General features: G+C 38.4%; 1 protein-coding gene across 1 annotated transcript in view; it reads left to right on the top strand.

The window, feature by feature from the left end:
• Window positions 1-18,418, top strand: part of HAT1 (histone acetyltransferase 1) — an 89,140-nt gene extending 70,722 nt beyond the window's left edge. Inside the window, 4 exon segments of the mRNA XM_043994375.1 lie at window positions 18,016-18,034; window positions 18,037-18,111; window positions 18,114-18,151; window positions 18,153-18,418. Of these exon segments, the coding sequence (XP_043850310.1) occupies window positions 18,016-18,034; window positions 18,037-18,111; window positions 18,114-18,151; window positions 18,153-18,182 (162 nt within the window). The 3' untranslated portion in view covers window positions 18,183-18,418.
• Window positions 18,419-20,852: the final 2,434 nt, after the last annotated feature.

The following is a 20,852-nucleotide window of genomic DNA, read 5'->3' as shown; positions in this document are numbered from 1 at the left end:
TCAGGTCCTCCTGACTCCAGGGCTGGTGCTTTATCCACTGTGCCACCTAGCTGCCCCCTTTCCTATTCTTTAGTATGCTTTTTCCTTATGGTACTAATGGCACCCTTTTCTACCACTGTCTTTAACTATAAAGTGGTCTTTTCTCCCTACATTTTTGTCCCATGTTTCTGGCTTCTTTTTGCCTCTTTTTTCTGCCTTTATTCCACTTCTACCTCTAAACTCAGAGTTTTCCCCCCTTTTATATGTGGAAGGTGTGGCAAGGTGAAGGAAGTGAAAAAAATTGGTATGACCTGAGCCACTAGAAAGACTGAAGAATTGCCATGATGGTGTTTGGCAAAGAACTGGTCTGAGTGTATGCATAGTTTTTATGTTTATGGCAGTTTTAAATCTTAGTTACCTGTGTATTTAGGTCTGACTAGTCATAGCATAGAGGATGCTACTATTGAGTATCACTTGTGGGAGTTTTAACTTGAGTCTTTTAATTGACTAGCTTAATTAAAAGTAGACACATAGGGAGCAGCTGGGTGGCGCAGTGGATAGAGCACCAGCCCTGGATTCAGGAGGACCTGAGTTCAAATTTGGCCTCAGACACTTGACACTTATTAGCTGTGTGACCCTGGGCAAGTCACTTAACCCCAATTGCCTCACCCCCCCCCCCAAAAAAAAGTAGACACATAAAGAGCATCTGAGGACTACTTTATCACAATTCTTCCAAGTGTGTTTCAGAATAATTAAGTTCGGTATAACCTTAGGATTTAGCTAGTTGTTATTGTATATTGATATATATTGTAACCTTTTGAAATTATTCTTGGTTGATTTAGGAGCTATGGTCTTGTTTTTCTTATGATGTTCCTAAAAGGGCAGAGAGCTTTAGCTAATGGTAGCATTGAATTTCATCTTTTGTGAAGCCTGAAAAGTCTCCTTGAAAACCTGAAGAGGGATGGCTTTGAGTACAGGGAAAGCTAAGAAAGAGTAAGAAGTCCAGTGAACTATTGTGGAGCAACTCCAGTGATTCTTTTGACTTTGTACTATGATTTTGTTTTTAAAATGGGTCTTTAAAATTCCACCATGTTTTTAAATGTTTGTAGGTTAAGAGGGAGAGGAAAAAGGTTTGGTCTTTATGAGAAGTTGCCAGCAAGGAGTTAGGATGAAAAAAGTGCTCAGGGCAAGTCAGTTACACCCTTAGCCATTTCATGCAACTTGAAAGGAAAAAAAAAAAGCAAACCAAGCAGGTCAGCTAAGAAAAAAGTGAATAATTTAATTGCCCAGGGAACTTTGGGCTGACCTGGGAAAACTCTTCCCTGGGTCTTGGTATGTGGCAGGTATTTTTTCTCTTCTCTTTTCTCTTTCTGATCTGCAATATGATCAACTGATAGTGACAGAAAGGAATGCTGTGTAAAGGCCTGCCCTGAGGAAGAGAGGAGAGAAAGCAAGTAGTTAAAGACAGGTACCGGCTAATAGCACGAGAACATTTGGCCCATCAGCAGTTGTAAATTAAAAGTCACCAGTGGCTTCAATGTTTCTTCACTCACTAGGTATTTTTATATATATATATTTATATTTATATTTATATATTTATATTTGGGGGGGTGAGGCAATTGGGGTTAAGTGACTTGCCTAAGGTCATATAGCTAGTAAGTGTTAAGTGTCTGAGGTCAAATTTGAACTCAGGTCCTCCTGACTCCAGGGCCAGTGCTCTGTCCACTGCGCCACCTAGCTGCCCCATCACTAGGTATTTATTAAAGGCCTGCAATACTGTGCTAGGTACCAGGGATATAAAGACAGGACTAAAATAATCCTTGCCCTCAAGTAGCTTACATTCTGCTGGGGTGATGCAACATTTGCATCAGTGATTAAGCACAATATAATTGTAGGAGGTTGAGAACACTTAACAGCCATGGGGGCCATAAAAGACTTCCCATTGGAGATGGCATCTGAACTCGGCTTAGGAAGTACGGAAGGTAGAAGTGAAGAAGGAATATATTCTAGGCATGTGGGACAACCTGTGAAAAGACAAGCAGGCAAGAGATAGAGATCTGAGTCTGGGGCATTTGGGCTACGTCACAGTATGCATGCAAAGGAAGTATCGTGAGTTAAATCTCTAGATGGGTAGACTAGAACCAGACTAAGAGGATTTAAATGTCAAACTCTTGAGTTTGTCTTTCCAGGAAGTAATGGGGAGTCAGCTGAGGATTCTTGAGCAGCAGGAGAGTGGTTTGATCAGATCTGTACTTATTTTGGCAGCTGTGTGGGAGGATAAATTGGAAAGAAGACTAATTGGTCAGGGAGATTCATTAGGATGCTCTTGTAGTAGTCCAGCTTAGAGGTTGTGAAGGTCTGAACTCAGGTGGTGGCCAAAAAAAGTGAGAAGATGGCTGAAGAAATGTCAATTCAGCCTTCACAGTTAAGGGCCAGGAGTAGTAAGAAGTGGTCGGGTAATTGGAAAGGAAGCCAGATGAAATTACTGTTGCAAAAGCTTAGTGTGGAGAGTGTTCAGGAGAAGGGTTTTAGATTTTGGCAAGTCTGACTATATTGTTCTTCTATTCAGTAAACTCTAGTGGTTCCTTATGATTCTAGGATCAAAATAGAGTTAAATTTAATAAACATTTATTAAGTGCCTATTATGTGCCAGGTGCAACTAGTTGTTGAAGTAGATGGAGCACTGGGCTTGGAATCAGAAAGACTTATCTTCATGAGTTCAAATGTGGACTCAGACACTTACTAGCTATGTGACCCTGAGTTGTAATCTGCATCCACACTCCACAGTTCTTTCTCTGGATGTGGAGAGCATTTTCCATCATGAGTCTTTTGGTATTGTCTTGGATCATTGTATTGCTGAGAAGAGCTAAGTCTATCACAGTTGATCATCAAACAATGTTGCTGTTACTGTGTACAGTGTTCTTCTGGTTCTGCTTACTTTACTCAGCATTAGTTCATTAAGTCTTTCCAGGTTTTTCTGAAATCTGCCTTGCAGAAAATTTTCAACACAATCATGGCTGTTCTTCCACAGGTGAGGAATTAAACCAACAGTAAGCAGATTCAGAATAATTTTGGGGGGGGGTGAGGCAATTGGGGTTAAGTGACTTGCCCAGGGTCACACAGCTAGTAAGTGTCAAGTGTCTCAAGCTGGATTTGAACTCAGGTACTCCTGACTCCAGGGCCAGTGCTTTATCCACTGTGCCATCTAGCTGCCCCTAGAATCGTTCATTCTTCATCCTTAGAAAGTTTTGTTTCACAAGCTGTTGATATTACCTGCAAAGGTGCAAGTTAAGAGAACTAATTTTTGGAGGTCACAAATCCCATTCTGCTGGTTCAGGTTTGACACTAAGTTGAATTTATTTCCTTTTTTCACTTTAAGGGCTGGTTAGTATTCATTTGACATGTACCTTTGGATTAGTGCTGCAGCTTGTGTCTGTTGTTTCTTAGGTAAGGTCTATTTAATGTGTCAACCTATCATGCATATATTCTCCCAGTTATTTGTATGTTGTTTTTCAAGTATAGTTAATATGTTAAATCCCTAGATACTGACTTTTAGCAACATTTTCTTCAAAACATGAATTACTTAACAACAATTCCAGAAACCAAGAAATTTCTTTAGCATATTTAAAAATTGTTATTGGCGTTGTTCTTCTAGATCTCAGTTAAACATAAGGTAAATCAGATAGCCAGATTAGAATTTTACGTTTTTTCTTTAAACCTTTTATTTATCATATAAATGAAAATATTCATTAAATTATTTTTTAAAAATAAAATAAATCAAGATTACAAGGAAAATTTTAAATATTTAAACATTTAGCTCAATTCCAAGGCTTCAGGAAGCACTATGCACTTCTAAATCAAAAAGTACTTTTTTTACAAACCATATTCCCCAAGGAGTTATATTAAATCTGTTTTGGAACTCTAGTTTGAGTGAAGCAAAAGAAGTTTCATGCTTTATCAGTCAGATGGTCTCTGTAAGTTAATAGAAGTGAAAGGATTTTGAAAACGTATAAAATGTAAGATATTGATCCAGTGAAGTAAATGTATGTAGCAGTATTTATAAATTGTTATCTATAATCCCTATAGATAACAGTATATAGTCCTTGATTAAAGGCCCCAAGAGACATTTTATTAGAAAGCATTGTAAGTATCCTTAATGATGAAGATATCAACTTGTTACATATTTTCTAACATCTCTATTAAAGAATTTTATTTAATTATCAATTTATATATTACTCAAATTAATTTCTTGAACCTATTATAATTTTTCTCCAGTTAGGAAAAAGCAGTATTCCTTCCCTTCCTCCTTCTATTATCAAAAAAATTAAAAAGGAAAGCTCTCGTAACAAATAGGCATAATCAAGTAAAGCAAATTCCCATGCTAGCCACATCCAGAAAATACATGTCTCATTCTTTTTTTTTTTTTTGCTCAGGGCAATGGGGGTTAAGTGACTTGCCCAGGGTCACACAGCTAGTAAGTGTCAAGTGTCTGAGGCCGAATTTGAATTCAGGCACTCCTGAATCCAGGGCTGGTGCTTTATCCACTGAGCCACCTAGTTGCCCCATGTCTCATTCTTTACCCTGACACTCTTGTTGCTTCATCAAGAGGTGGATAGAGGGGGCGTGTTTCATTACTGGTCTTTGGGAATCATGGTTAGTTTTATTGTGTTGTTCTTAAGTTTTTCAGTTATTTGTTTTTATTGTTTAAGTCGTTCATGTTTTTTCACTTAACTTTGCATTAGTCAACTGAACTAGAATTATTAAGACTTTCTGAAATGGAGTCACGACTGAAATATAGGCCTGAAAGGGTATACCCTATTCAAATGGATCAGAACAGATGAAAGGGACTATAGAATAGCATTATCTAAAATACAGCCATGTCAGAAAATCCAGGCAATAAAGCAGGTAAGAATGAGGGAGAATATTTGAGTGGTTTTAGTTCTGAGTAAGAGGCTGCTCCCTAATAATTAGAGCTCTCCAGAAGTGTAATAATAGGCTTTGACAGGTAGTTCCCACTTGCTGGATATTTTCAAGCATATACTGCATGATTTTTCAGGTATGGATTGAATTAGATGGCTTCATAAAGGAGCCAGTCTCTGAGCTGGTTATTTAAATGTGAAGGATTCAATAGGCAGAAATTAGGGACATGAGCAGTTTAGGGAATGACATGGACAAAGTCATAGAGATTGGAAAGGGCGGGATGAGTTTTGTTTGGCAAATAGTAAGCACCCCACTTTATTTTTTTAATCTTAAAAGTATTTTATTATTTTCTAGTTAAGTGTAAAGATAGTTTTCAACATTTGCTTTTATAAAAGTTTTAGTTCCAGGGCATCTAGATGGCACAGTGGATAGAGCACCGGCCCTGGATTCAGGAGTACCTGAGTTCAAATCCGACCTCAGACACTTAACACTTGCTAGCTGTGTGACCCTGGGCAAGTCACTTAATCCCAATTGCCTCACCCCAAAAAAAAAAATTTAGTTCCAAATTTTTCTACCACTCTCCCCAAGACAGAAGACAATCTGATATAGGTTATGTATTTAAAATCACATTAAGGGGCAGCTAGGTGGCGCAGTGGATAAAGCACGGGCCCTGGAGTCAGGAGTACCTGAGTTCAAATCCGGCCTCAGACACTTAACACTAGCTGTGTGACCCTGGGCAAGTCACTTAACCCCAATTGCCTCACTAAAAAAAAAAAAATCACATTAAACATATTTCTGCATTAGAAATGCTGTGAAAGAAGAATCAGAACACAAGGGGAAAACCTCAAAAAACAAAAACAAAAAAAGTAGAAACAGTTCGGTTCAATCTGCATTCAGATTCCACAGTTCTTTTTTCTGGATGTGGAGAGCATTTTCCATCATGAGTTCTGTGGAATTGTCTTAAATCATTGTATTGCTGAGAAGAGCTAATTCTATCACAGTTGATCCTTGCATAATATTGCTTTTACTATGTACAGTGTTCTCTCCAGGTTCTGCTCACTTTACTCAGCATCAGTCCACTTAAGTCTTTTCAGGTTTTTCTGAAATCTACCTGCTTATCATTTCTTACAGCACAATAGTATTACATTACATTCCTATACCACAACTTGTTTAGCCATTCCCTAATCCTAACCCTGATGGGCATTCTCTCAATTTCCAAGAATCCCACTTTGATTATAGTTTAGCATATGTGAAGAGAATTGGTTTAATTTCAAGTTGGAAAAGTTAGTTGGAGCAGATTCAGAGAATCTTGAATGCCCATCTAAGGAACTTGAACTTTATTTGTATTAGCCATGGACTTCAGATAAGTCATTTACCATCTCTGGGCTTCAGTCTCCTCATCTAGGGAGTGTTGAACCATATGATTACTAAGTTCCAAAGGGGGAACTATGGAAGGTTACTGAAAAGAAGACTGATTATCTGAATGTCTTAATTAGGAAAATTTATTTGGCAGTAGTATGGAGAAAAGATTGTAGTCAGGAGAATTGAAAGCAATGTTGTCAGTTATAGCTATTACAATATTCCAACCAGGACATAATAAGGGCCTAAATGAGGTTGGTGGCATTTGGAATAGAATGGAGGGAAAAGGTATAATTGATGGGACTTGATAACTGGATTAAGATATGAAAGTGATAGAAGAATCAAAGATGACTATGATGTGAGTTCTGTAGCCTGGGTATTTAAGAGAATAAAAGGCAAATTGAAAATTGGAGCAAAGAGAGAAAGCTAACAGGGAACTAACTAGTACTATGAAGTAAGGTAGGAACTGGTCAGAAAATATAGCTGACCAATATATCCTTTATTTCCTATCTCTACATTTAATTAAGTAAAACCTATAAAACTTCTCTACTAACTTCATAACTTGTGATGTGAAACCTTTTGACTCTAAGAGAGGATTCTACACATTTCCCTCTCATATATGCTCTTTTGTCTTTATAGTATATAATTAGAGGCAATGAAGCTGTATTGCCTTAAAAACTATTTTAGAATTCAACCTGATCTCACTTAATTATGCTTTTGCTATGATCAGTACATATCTTTATATTTGTTATGATTTTGAAACAACTAGATATTTCATGTTAGAATTTAAAAGTACTAATCACAGTTAACTGACATGTGCTGCCTTTTCACTTTTCTAATTCTTCATAATTAACTGGGTAAAAATGGCCCTCTGATCTAAACATGACAAATGTGTGTTCTCAGAAGATTTTTTTATAAGCTTAGAAATTACTTTGGGTTAGAGCTAAGTTTGGGGACATCAAAATTAATGAATAGTTTTTTGAGATTAAGAATTACTTCCGGGGGCGGCTAGGTGGCGCAGTGGATAAAGCACTGGCCCTGGATTCAAGAGTTCCTGAGTTCAAATCCAGCCTCAGACACTTGACACTTACTGGCTGTGTGACCCTGGACAAGTCACTTAACCCCCATTGCCCACCCCACCCCCCCAAAAGAATTACTTCCTGTTTTAAAAAATTCGTAATTGATACTTTTCAGTTAGAAGGGACTTCCTTAGGTATTAAATAAAATCCATACCTGAACGAAAATTTTCCACATAACACTTACAAATGATTATCCAGCCTTTACTTAAAGAACTCTTTTTTTTTCTTTTTCTTTTTCTTTATTTTAGTGAGGCAATTGGGGTTAAGTGACTTGCCCAGGGTCACACAGCTAGTAAGTGTTAAGTGTCGGAGGCCAGATTTGAACTCAGGTACTCCTGATTCCAAGGCCGGTGCTTTATCCACTGTGCCACCTAGCCACCCCTACTTAAAGAACTCTTAATGAGGAGGGGATGCCCCAAATTTCATGAGCCAACTAATCTAGCTTATCCAGGTTTTATCATCTTTCTCATTGTTTTGCTACATATAAGAACAACTGGCTTGTTAAGTTATACACAACTGGATTGTACTCAGATTATTTTAGTTTACTCCTTCTGTCATTCTGGTGTACCCAGAAGGAGTCATTCATGTCCTCATTCTTTTCAATGTTTTGTTGATGACCTATAGAAAGGAGGAGCTCAATAAATCTTCAGGTTTTTTAGGTGATGATTAGATCAAGTTATTTGTCTTTAAGACAAATAAACGTCTGAATGATCTAGACCAACTGGAAAAAAATCTGAACAAAACTGGATGACAGTAAGGATAAATATGAAGTCTTTTATATTCAAGGCCACCAAGGAAGAAGACAGCTTGAGAGTTATAATTTACCACAAGTTGAATACTTCACTAATGTGGTAATATTATGGGGGTAGAAAAGCTACTGTGTTAGTGATACTAATTACAATAGTCAAAATTTATATTAGAACTTTAGAGTTATTTTGGTATCATCTGCCAACTAACTATATGGTATTAGGCAGGATATTTATTGCGTCTGAGCATTAGTTTCATTGTTCAGGGAGGATTGAACTCTATGATCTCTAAGGCCACTTCTTGTTTTGTTTTGTTTTGTTTTTCGGGGCAATGGGGGTTAAGTGACTTGCCCAGGGTCACACAGCTAGTAAGTGTCAAGTGTCTGAGGCCAGATTTGAACTCAGGTACTCCTGAATCCAGGGCTGGTGCTTTATCCACTGCACTACCTAGTTGTCTAAGGCCACTTCTAACCAGGAAATCCCTTTTGTTACATTTTATACTAATCTGACCCCCTATTTAGAAGATTGTCCAGTTTTGTTTAGCACTCTTTAAAAATGGAGGTTCAGAAAAAAGAAACAAAAATTATTAAAGGAGGGGCAGCTAGGTGGCGCAGTGGATAAAGCACCAAACCCTGGATTCAGGAGGACCTGAGTTCAAATGTGGCCTCAGACACTTGACACTTACTAGCTGTGTGACCCTGGGCAAGTCACTTAACCCCAATTGTCTCCCTTTAAAAAAAAATTATTAAAGGAACACAAAAGAGTGCCTATAAGGAAGGGTTTACCAGAAAACATTTAAAGTAGTGACTTTACTGTCATATTCAAACATTTAAGGGAATAATGGTAATTTCCCCTTCATGTCTATAAAGGTCTAAATTGCGGTGCACAATTTTAAATCAAAGCATTAAGATTGCGATTGGGCACAGAGGAATCTGTTTACCTTTGGAGGGATTGTATCTCCATTCATGTGGTTCAAAGAATAATAGATCTGGAGCTAGAAAGGCGATTAGAAGCCATCTAGTCCACCTGATTCACTTTACAAATGAGGAAGCAGTACCAAGAGGGAACCAGGTCCACTCAGTGATAGGCTATATAGATTCATCATTTTCTTGAATAATATTTTTTTCTTTTTTTGTGCCCAAGATTTGTGTCCTCTAATGAACTACAACTCTTTATGCAGTGTAAATGCATGGGGTCATAGATCATGAGCTGGAGTGAACCTCAGAGGTCATTTAATCTGGCACCCTCAGTTTATTTTTTATTCTGTTGTTTTACTTTGGAGAAGGAAAAATGACAAGCCACAACTTGCCTATGGAAAAAAGCATTTGGGGTGGGACAGAAAGGTGGGTGATAAAGGCCTCTAAGGGATACAAGAGGCCTCAGAAAAAATTCTACAGCCACTCTCAGAGAAAGTTTCTAGTCAAGCAAATCTCAGAATAAAAACTCTAAAAGAAAATCTCCAGTAAAAATCACATTTGTGACAGTCACACACACTGTCTCATGCTCACACAGCAGGAGGACCCTGTAATATTAATACTATTCTCACACACTGAACCATCCACGACTTACTGTGCGAATAGAAACGATTAGAAAGCCTGGGATTTCATGCTCTGGAGTTCTCTTAAAATTAAGAAGGCACAAAACCATGGAGTTGTTTCCTAAATATCATTGGGTACTTCTGTGTAAGTTTTGTTCCATAATAATCTACAATGTAACTAGTGCCATCAGAAGGATTAACAATCTGCATTGAAATAAGAATGAAGTCAGTCGGACTGCCAATTCTTCAAAATCCTACTGTGCAAAACTTTAGCAAACCTAACGTTGGGTATCCCAAGTAAAACCTGTCTGCTCCTAACCAGCTAAGAAATAGAGAGCGACTACCACCTGGCAGGAATGGCTGTTTATATTACAGCAAGGTATGGTCTTGAAAACAAACAACTTCACTTCCAGTAAAATGTTTCATTGGCACTACAGTCCTTACAAGTTATGTTGGGCATCCTCAGTTTATAGATGAGGAAACGGACCCAGGGATGTTGTAACTTACCCAAGGTCACATGAATACTAAGCATTAAGATGGAATTTGAGCCTCGCTTTTCTGACTCCAGAGTCAATGTTCTTTTCATTATGTCATATAAATATAAAATTTTACTGTGTTGCCTTTTTTCTGATTTATACCAGAATGTTGGTGAAATAATTGAAATGGAAAACCTTTGGGGGCAGCTAGGTGGCACAGTGGATGAAGCACCAGCCCTGGATACAGGAGGATATGAGTTCAAATCCGGCCTCAGACATGACACCTACTAGCTGTGTGACCCTGGGCAAGTCACTTAACTCTCATTGCCCTGCCCCCCCAAAAAGAAAGAAAGAAAGAAATGGAAAACTTATGAGGGAGGTGGGTTGGGCATTTTTATTTCAACAGCCAGTTTAGTACATTGGAATTGATTTCATAATCACCTGACATACAAATATAATTACTTTAAAATTTAACTTAATAGGCTAATAATAATATTCTTTTTTACAAGAGAATTTAAAAAATTTTTTACTATCTTAAATATAGTACCTTTGTAGACTGTTTATATACTAGAAATTCATCAAAAATTTTTCTTAATATCAAAACTGAAAAACTTTAAAAAAATTTCTACTATATTCTGGTATTTTAATATCAATGCTTATATACCAAGCCATATATATTTTTTTTTCCTTTTTTTTTTTTTTGAGGAGGGTAGGACTACTGCTCTTACTTTTAATCTTTATGAAATGGACTCAGAACGTGGAAAACATTATTTTTCCCCTTTTCTTTATAAGGAATGAATTTTGGCACAGTCATGGATTGTGGGTCTAACACTGATTGTAAAGTCAGAAAAAAAGTAAATTGCTTTTGAATAAATAAGTACAACATGAATAAAAACATGTTTTATTTATTATTATATTTATATATTATTTTTATATATTTGTTTTTATATATTTTATATTTATATATTATTTATTATTATAAGTTTTTAAAAGCTTTACATTTTTATATGATGGAGACCATGAATGCAGAGATTGATCCATTAAATATTTTAAATACAAAATAAATGTGGTGGGGTTTTTTGTTTTTGGTGAAATTGGGAAGCTGAGAAGCAAGGCTTCCCTATGGAGTTTACTTACTATATAAAGGCTTTGGGTCTGGATGATTTATGATTATAATACTGTTGCACTATCAAATAGTCATGAGTGGATAGAGTAAAATAAGGAGAAAAGGGAACTGTTAGAATTAAACTTTGTACTTTCTAGAATTATATGTTCATTTTATGTGATTTTTTATTATATTTAATTGTACCTAAATTTAAAAATATTTTTATGACTTAAGAACTAAAATTACCAGATCCATGCTTCCTTATTGAGGCTACAGAGGAAGTTTGTACAGGATTTGATTTTCCACACACAGTGTAAATTCATTACCTCTTTGTTGCTTATGGTATTGTAAAAAATTAAAACCAAAACATAAAGGCATGTCACTCCTTTGTGACTTTTGGCCCATAATGTATGTATGAAAGTTTAAAGGAAAATCATCTGAATTAATAGATAAGTATAGAGGTCTTCCATTCTACATTTTTATATATATATAATTTTTTTTTTTTTAGTGAGGCAATGGGGTTAAGTGACTTGCCCAGGGTCACACAGCTAGTAAGTGTTAAGTGTCTGAGGTTGGATTTGAACTCAGGTACTCCTGATTCCAGAGCCAGTGCTCTATCCACTGTGCCACCTAGCTGCCCCCTACATTTATATTTACAAGTGTTTTGTGTGTTCCAGGTAGAAAAGGAATTCTGAATTAACTTAAAGTAAAATATTAATAATATAAAAGCAATAATGTAAAACTTTTGTTTTTAACATTAAGCTTATTTGCATAACTGATCTTTACCTGGATGTTCCATGAGCACATCAAGCCCAGAATGACCAAAATGCAACTTATCTTCTCCCTCGAACTTTAATGTCCAGACTAGCTTATTTCTGCTTAAGGTATCCCATATTTACATCAACCCAGGACCTTTTCAATTTACCCTATATCCTGTGATCGAATCACTTGCCTCTACAACATTCAGTTCCTTCTCTCTAATCAACTACTACCCCTGATTCAACATACTGTCAATTTTCACCTGGAAAATTGCAATATCCTTAGCTTTCAGTCCCTTACTTTCTATCTTTCTCCACCCAGCTGTCAAAAGAATCTTCTAAAGCACAAGTCTCGACCTTGTCATTCATCGACCCGTGAAATCTTCTATGGCTCCTTATTGTCTTGAGGACACCTTGGCTTTCAGAGCCTTTTATAATCTGGTTCCAGTATTGATTTTTGTATTAGAGAACAATTTGAGCATAACACAGATTTTGTGTTTGTTTTTTCAGTTTCATCCCACAACTTCATTTATGAGAAACAGCAAGAACAGAAAACTGCAGCACTGACAATAACTCAGAAGCTGCAGCTCTTCCAACACCGAGTTCCACAAAGCAAAGTTCAGCTTTTTTCCAGGGCACAGTGCCATATTTATGGCAATACTCCTATTGACCTCCACCTCCCTTCCTCCCACTTTTCATAACCATGAGCCTCCAGAATTACAACCTGCTGAGGCCATCTTCTTTCCCTTGGTCCTGACTTAACCAGCTGGAGACCATGGATACTGCTATTGTAATATTTAATCCTGTACATGTAAAAATGTGCTACTGTTTTTATTAGGTTCCTATTTTTGTGTCATTGATGAAGTTTTTTTAGTGTTGTATTCATAACCCTACCTTTTCATAAATACTGTGGTTTTTATTGTGCAGTTTTGCACATTGAGATGCTCTTTGGGAATGTATATGTCATACTGTATCAAACTGACCCTACTTCATACATTCCATGTTTCCATCTTAAACTGGCCAGCTTGCTGTTCCTGAAATTTCTCCATCTTCTTTCTCCATGCCCTTTTAACAGGTTACTTCCTCAGCCTGGAAAATATTTTCTCCTCACCTTAGCTTTACTTCAAGGCTCAGCTCAGGTTTGTCTCCTATGGGAAGCTATTCTGTTCTCCTTTGTTATGTTTTTGCTCTCTTCAAATTATCTCTTATTTACTTATTGTGTTTACCATGTTGTATTCCTCACCCCTCCCCCCCCCATCCTGCCCACATCATACTCTGCACATCATAGATACTTAATAAAAAGAAACAATTCAAGTATTTGTTATTTTTTTAATCATGAAAGTATTTTATTACTTTCCAGTTACATGTAGACATAGTTTTCAACATTTGTTTCATAAGATTTTTAGTTCCAATTTTTCTTCCTTCCCAAGTCAGAAAGCAATCTGGTATAGGTAAAAATGTACAATCACATTAAACATATTTATGCATTAGTCATGTTGTGAAAGAAGCAGCAAACAAAAGGGAAAACCTCAAAAAAAGAAAAAACAACACAAAAGTAGAAACAGTATGGTTCAACCTGCATTCAGAATCCACAGTTCTTTGTTTCTGGATGTGGATAACATTTTCTGTCATGAGTTCTTTGGAATTGTCTTGGATTGTTTTATTGCTGAGAAGAGTTAAGTCTATCGCAGTTGATCATCACGCAATATTTCTGTTACTAACTTTCTCCTGGTTCTCCTCACTTCACTCAGCATCACTCCACTTAAGTCTTTCCAGGTTTTTCTGGAATCTGCCTGTTCATCATTTCTTACAGCACAATAGTTTTCCATTACATTCATATACCACAATTTGTTCAGCCACTCCCCAATTGATGGGCATCCCCTCAATTTCCCATCCTTTGCCACCACAAAGAGCTGCTATAAATATTTTTGTATATGTGGGTCCATTTCCCTTTTTTCTGATCTCTTTGGGATAGACCAAGTAGTATTACTGAGTCAAGGGTATGCACAGCCCTATAGCCCTTTGGGCATAGTTCCAAATTGCTCTCCAGAATGGTTGGATCAGTTTACAACTCTACCAATAATATATCAATGTTTCAGTTTCTCCACAGCTTTTCCAACATTTATTATTTTCCTTTTTTGTCATATTAGCCAATCTGATAGGTGTGAGGTGGTACCTTAGAGTTGTTTTAATTTGCATTTCTCTAATCCATAGTGATTTAGATCTTTTTTTTTTTTTTTTTGCATATGGCAATAGATAGCTTTCATTTGTTGAATTGTTTCTTGAAGCTTATTTCTCATTTACAAATATAGACGTTAAAAATCTCTGGCTATGGGGCAGCTAGGTGGCGCAGTGGATAGAGCACTGGCCCTGGAGTCAGGAGTACCTGAGTTCAAATCCGGTCTCAGACACTTAACACTTACTAGCTGTGTGACCTTGGGCAAGTCACTTAACCCCAATTGCCTCACTAAAAAAAAAAAAATCTCTGGCTACTACCTATTCCTGTATTCAAGAAACTTTCTTATATATTTTCTTGTGCCAGATGGTTGAAATTTTCTGTGGGATATATGTTGATTATTATGAGTACTTTTTGGTGCTCAGTTTCCTATTCTTTCCTTCCCCCAAGCCTCCACAAACCACACATGATAAGGAGAATTAAGGCCTGCTATTGAATGTATTCTCCTTTAAAAGAGGGTAGCTGTTGTTTACTGGTGCTTGATCTCATTTGATAAAGCAAAAAGCTCAGAAGTAGACAACTGAAGACAACAAAGGCTGTTAACAGTGTAGAAACAAGCAAACTTGGCCATTATATAATTTTGATTTCTACTTACCACCAAACTTCTGAGCTTAGTCTATAAACTGCTTATAAAGGTCATTTAAACATCCAGTTCATATTATTAAGCACTTTTTATGTGATTAAGAGCTGGGGATACAAAGAAAGGCAGATCAAAGAAGTTCCTACTCTCCAGGAGCTCAAGGTCTAATGGAGGAGACAACTTGTAAATAAACTGTGTACAAACAAGTTATATACGGGATAAATTGGAGATAATTAACAAGAGGGAAGGCACTTCCATTAAGGATAATCAGGAAAGCTTTCTTGTAGAAGGTGGAATTTTGTCTTGGCCTTGAATGAAAGCAGAGAAACCTAGATAATCATGAGGAGAATTCCAGGCATGATTGATAGCCAATAAAATGTCTGGATTCAGGAGATGGGAATTTTTTGTTTGTGAGGAACAGTAAAGGAAGGGGCTGTGTCACTGGATTCTGTTGTATGTAGGATAAGGTATAAGAAGACTGGAAAGGTAGATTGTGGCTATCAGGTAGTCCGATAATTTTTTTTTTTTTTTTGCGGGGCAGTGGGGGTTAAGTGACTTGCCCAGGGCCACACAGCTAGTAAGTGTCAAGTGTCTGAGGCCGGATTTGAACTCAGGTCCTCCTGAATCCAGGGTTTGGTGCTTTATCCACTGCGCCACCTAGCCACCCCTAGTCCAGAAATTCTTGAGTTCTCCCTCCTGGATCTATCTTTCAGGTCAGTTGCTTTTCCCCCCCCCCCATTCTTTTTATTCTGTTTGACTGATAGCTGGTGTCTTGTGGAGTCATTAGCTTCCATCTGCCCTATTCTAATTTTTAAGGCATTATTTTCTTTACTAAGCTTTTGCACCTCCATTTCCCTTTGGCCAATTATATTTTTTAGGTTTTCTAAAGTCAGTTTTTGTGCTTCTTTTCCAAGCTGTTGACTCTTTGAAATTTTCTTGTAACTCTCATTTCTTTTCAAATTTTTTCTTCTATCTCTCTTATTTGATTTTTTAAATCCTTTTTTTAGCTCTTCCAAGAAGGTTTTTTGGTCTTGAAACCAACTCATCATCCCCCTTGAGGCTTCACATGTAGGTGTTTTGACTTTGTGTTTTGGTCTTCCCTATCGCCATATAAGCTCTCAATAGCTAAGGGCACTTTTCTGTTTCTTATTCATATTGTAGCTTATTATTTTACTTTTGAAATTGCGGTCTGCTCCTGGGGCACACACAGCGACTACTATTTCAAGCTTCTTATGCTGGGGAATAGGGGCCTGGTCACCAGCTTTCTGTTCTGAGGCCTCTGTGTCTTGCAGATTCCTCACAGATTCCTCCCTGCTCTGGGCTTGCTCCCTGTGCTGGGATGGCTCGGCCTAGTCAAGCCTGTCCTGTGGGTGTTTCTCTAGCTCTCAGTTTGCCCTCTGAGCTGGGGCTGGGGGGGGGGGGTTGTCTCACAGCTGGCCTGCTGTGCTACCAGCCTGTTGAACCAGAATCAAGGGGCCTCAGCTGCTGATCTGTGCTGTGGCCAGGAGCCTCCTGCTGACTTGCTCAGACACCCTCCGTTGTTGCTCTCCCGAAGTGAGACAGACCTCTCATGAATCTTCTAAATTTTCTCAAGTTGGAAGATTGTGCCTTTCTGTCTTTTTGTAGGTTCTGCATCTCCAGAATCCATTTAGAGGCTTGATTTAATGTTGTTTCTGAGGGAAACTCAGGAGAGCTCAGGCAACTTGCTGGCTCCTCTCTTCCATCTTTGCTCTACCTGCAAGATTGGAACGGTAGAAAGCCAGGTTAGAAGTGGTTTTGAATGCCAGATAATTTTATATTTGATCCTGGAGGTGACAGAGAACCAAATGAATGCTCAGTGACAAGGACAAGACTGGGATTTTAAGTTGCTGTTTACCATAGGGTTTTGGTTTTTTGGTGAGGCAATGGGGGTTAAGTGACTTACCTATGGTCACACAGCTAGTGAGGGTTAAGTGTCTGAGGCTGGGTTTGAACTGAGGTCTTCCTGAGTCCAGGGCCAGTGCTTTATCCACTGTACCACCTAGCTGCCCCCCTAAAGTTGTTATTTACCAAAAAAATCTGACTCCAGTGTGGCATGGATATGCCTTTTGAGTATGGTCACAGGAATAGATTGTGAGGTACAGAGAGTGTTCAGCACCATCAAGTTGGCCATAAGATGATTTTTTGGGGGGTGGGGCAATGAGGGTTAAGTGACTTGCCCAGGGTCAAACAGCTAGTGTTATCCACTGTGCCACCAAGCTGCCCCCAAGATGATGATTCTTTTTTTTTTTTTAAGATTACTTTATTCTAATTGGATTTGTGTGCAAGAGGGTGTAATTCTTTTTTTTTTTTTTGGGTGAGGCAATTGGGGTTAAGTGACTTGCCCAGGGTCACACAGCTAGTAAGTGTTAAGTGTCTGAGGCCGGATTTGAACTCAGGTCCTCCTGACTCCAGGGCCGGTGCTCTATCCGCTATGTCACCTAGCTGCCCCCAAGATGATGATTCTTTACCCATAGCAACCCATGAATAAACCACTCAGAGAAGATTGAGGATTGGGTTGGGGGTTTGAGGGGTTGGGGGCGGGATCAATGCCCAGTCCCCAAATTTCCTTACTGTAGTTTTTCACACACATTACTTACCTTTTATTTTATATTTTTCTTTAGCTGAGGCCAACATCAATTTCTCTCGGGCACTACTCCCAAGAGTATTTTGCAAGCTTCAAATCTTCAGTATATTTTTTATTAACTAATAGTTTAAATTTTAGGCTTCCTTTAAGGTTGCAATCTCCTTTTATTCCTATTACTAATAGGCTTAGATCTAGAATTGCAAAGGATCTCAGAAGCGATCTAGTCCAAGGCTTCTTGAACTGGGTTCAGGTAAACTGAATGTGGATTTGTAAAAAAACTTGGCAACAATTAAAGCTTACGTATACCTATATACCCAAGGTCATGTAAAAATTTCTCAGGCAAAAAGAGGGTCATGAGTGGAAAAAGTTTAAGAAGCCTTGATCTAGTCTACCCCTCCTTAATTTTATAGGTATGGCAACTGAGGCCATAGGGGTTAAAATGACTTAACTGAGGTCACACAGGTTGTAAGCATCAGGTGATATTTGAACAGAGTCCTCTGACTCCAGAGTCAGTATTTCACTGATACCACAGTTTTTTTCATTGTTTGTTTTTAACATGGGAGATTACTGTTAAAGTTACACAGATATAGAAATTGTTGACTTTCCCTAACAAATAATTTTATTTTACTACCTAGAAAAAGCAGAGAGATCTTGCCAGATGAGAAGATGTCTCAGGCCTGAAGAGCTGACAAACCAGATGAACCAAATAGACATAAGTATGCAACATGAACAGTGGAGGAAAGTTTCCAGCAACTTGTTTCAGACTACAGGGAGGATAATAGAACGACTTGCCCAAGCATAAAGAATCAACCTTTCTCATACAGGAAATTTGAAGATTTCTATACATTGTGCTGTGAAAACACCCTCTTGTGCTTAATTGAGAAATCTTAATGTGACACTTGTATTTACATTAAAAGCTATTTTTTTTCTCTATTTGAAGATTTTTCTTCTGGTGGGTTTGGGATTGTAGGTTCTAAGATATTGTTTGTATTCTAGGAGTACTCACTGCTAAATAAACCACAGGTATAGTTTATGAAATACCTATCACTGCCATTTCTTTTTTCTTAAATAGCATTCAAAATGCTAACATGGAAATGTCAGGTTCTAGTAACATAGCTACTCCCTTAAATGAGAGGAGAAGGCCAAATAAGGAGTATAGTACTCAGCACTAAATATCCTCAAAAACCAATAACATGCCATTAAGACCATGTTGCCATTTTCTTCTAGGGTATGATACTCTGGAACTAGAAAAAGAAAATCTGGTTTCTCAAGTCTTCTTTCCAATTATCTTGTCTTAGATCCCCCAATTTTTTTAACTCTGCTGATTCTCCTTTGAGATGTAGGGTTTTTAAATAAACTGATATAAAAAAGTCCAATAGTTTCTTCTATCCCAAAACTACATGGGGGGGGGGGAGATTAAATGGCTTGGTATTGGTGGATTAGGGGTGAAGAACTTTTGCATACAATCTGAGTACCTTTAGTGGCCTGTTAAATCTCCTGATAAGTGAAAGGAAAAGGCAAGGGAAAATAAAACTGCTTGATGGAGTCCTAGCTCTTCCCACACACTCCTACAGTGGATACAAGTACAAAGAAGATTCGTCACCTTTTCTTACTTTATTTAGAGGCGTTGTTCTCATTTTAGGATTTTTTAAAATTGAAGTTTTGGAAAATGTGAACCTTTACCCCAAAACTTCCTTGACTTTAGATAGACTCACTTGGAGCTACCAAATACAGTGAAATTGAATAAAGTCCTACTTACTTGAGCCTGTATTTTTCCAGTAACGAAATAAGCATCTCTGACTACTGAAAGAGGGCTTAACTTACTCTAGAAATAATTTTTAGGGCCTTTGATTGTTGGTCTTTCCCAGAAGGAAGAGACCTTGGTTTTTAAATGAGGATACTGAGACCCAGAGAGCACTTACTGAGTCACAAAGGCAGTAAGTTGCAAAGCTGGGTTTTGCCACCAGGGTGGGGGGCAAGGGGTGTAGATTAAGGAAGGCAATGGTCCAAAGCAAAATAGATGCTTGAGGAGGAAACAATAAAGAAAGTATAAGAGAATAGGATATAGAAAAATACTGTTAGCAATCACAACTGAAAATGAATGGGATGAACTTACCCATAAAATGGAGGACAGCAGAATGGATTAGAAACTAGAATCCAACAATATATTCAGGAAACACTTGAAACAGAAAGATACACATAGTATTAAAATAAGGGGCTGAGGCAGAATCTATTATGCTTCAACTGCTGTAAAAAAGGCAGGGGTAGCAATCATGATCTCAGACAAAGCAAAAGCAAAAATACACCTAATTAGAAGAAATAAACTCAAACATTTTGCTAAATGGAACCCCAGACAATGAATATAAATGCTGAACATATATGCACCAAATTGTTATGGACCTGGGCTACCTCAGAAGTTTTCTGAGGGAAATCAAGGAACCTTCTTGTGAAGCTAAACCAAAGGATATACACACTTAAAGAAATGGCACCCATTCGGAACTGAGTTAACTCCAGGACCACCGCTCTTCATTTCAGTCTCCCCCCACCTCAGGGAGATAAGATTAGGCCTGGCTGCTTCCAGATGGGAGCCACCTCTCATCCAACTTCTCCCAGCCACCACCAGTAGGGGATAGTCCTCCCTTGGGTGATCACCCCCCAATAAGAGAATTTTCCACAGTCAGATGATCACTCCATCCGATCCCTCCACCATTGCTCCTCTAAAAGTATTTGCCTTTCTTCTGCTCAAGGACATAGGTATCTCAGAGAATCATGTGTTTCTGCCCTATCTCCCCCTGAGACTTGTCTCAAGGTTTTTCTTTCTCTAGCGCCCAAATGAAATATTTTATTCTAGGGGCGGCGGAGCCAAGATGGTGGAGGAAAGACATTAAACCCACAGGGCTCCTAATACAATCACCCCCAAAATAGCAATAAAAGAACCCTTGGGGCAGAAAAACACACAGAAATACCGGCTGAGAGTTTTCTCCAGCTATAGATAAATTTTAGGGGGCCGTGCTGGACCACGAATAAAGCCTAACCCTGCGATTGGGCCGACACACCAGACACCCGCCAGAGGAATTTACCCCAGTGCCTCTGAATCGGCTACAGCACTGAAGTCTTCTGGAACCAAGCCCACAGTCGAACTGAACGTCTGGCGGAGGTGGGGGGGTGGGGTAGGGGGTAAGTGCAGAGGTACCAGTGGACTGGGGGGAAGGATCAGACTGTCCCACCCCAGCAGGGAACCAGGAAGAAATCCTGAGTGGCGGGAGACCCAGGTGGGGGAGGGGAGCAGGGGAGCAGTCTCATCAGAAGCTGAGAACCACACCACAGAAAGCTTTGCTGGTTGGTTGCTTAGTAAAGTAGGCCTGAGGTTATCTCCAGACCTGAGAACAGGCCAGGTGAGATTAAAGCCTGCCCCCCCCTCAACCCAAAACACCTGGGACCCTGTGAAGCTGAGAACAGGAGTGGAGCCAAG

This window comes from Dromiciops gliroides, chromosome 3 (assembly GCF_019393635.1).
Source record: "Dromiciops gliroides isolate mDroGli1 chromosome 3, mDroGli1.pri, whole genome shotgun sequence".
NCBI classification, from domain to species: Eukaryota; Metazoa; Chordata; class Mammalia; order Microbiotheria; family Microbiotheriidae; genus Dromiciops; species Dromiciops gliroides.
This window is presented reverse-complemented; position numbering and strand designations above follow the sequence as displayed.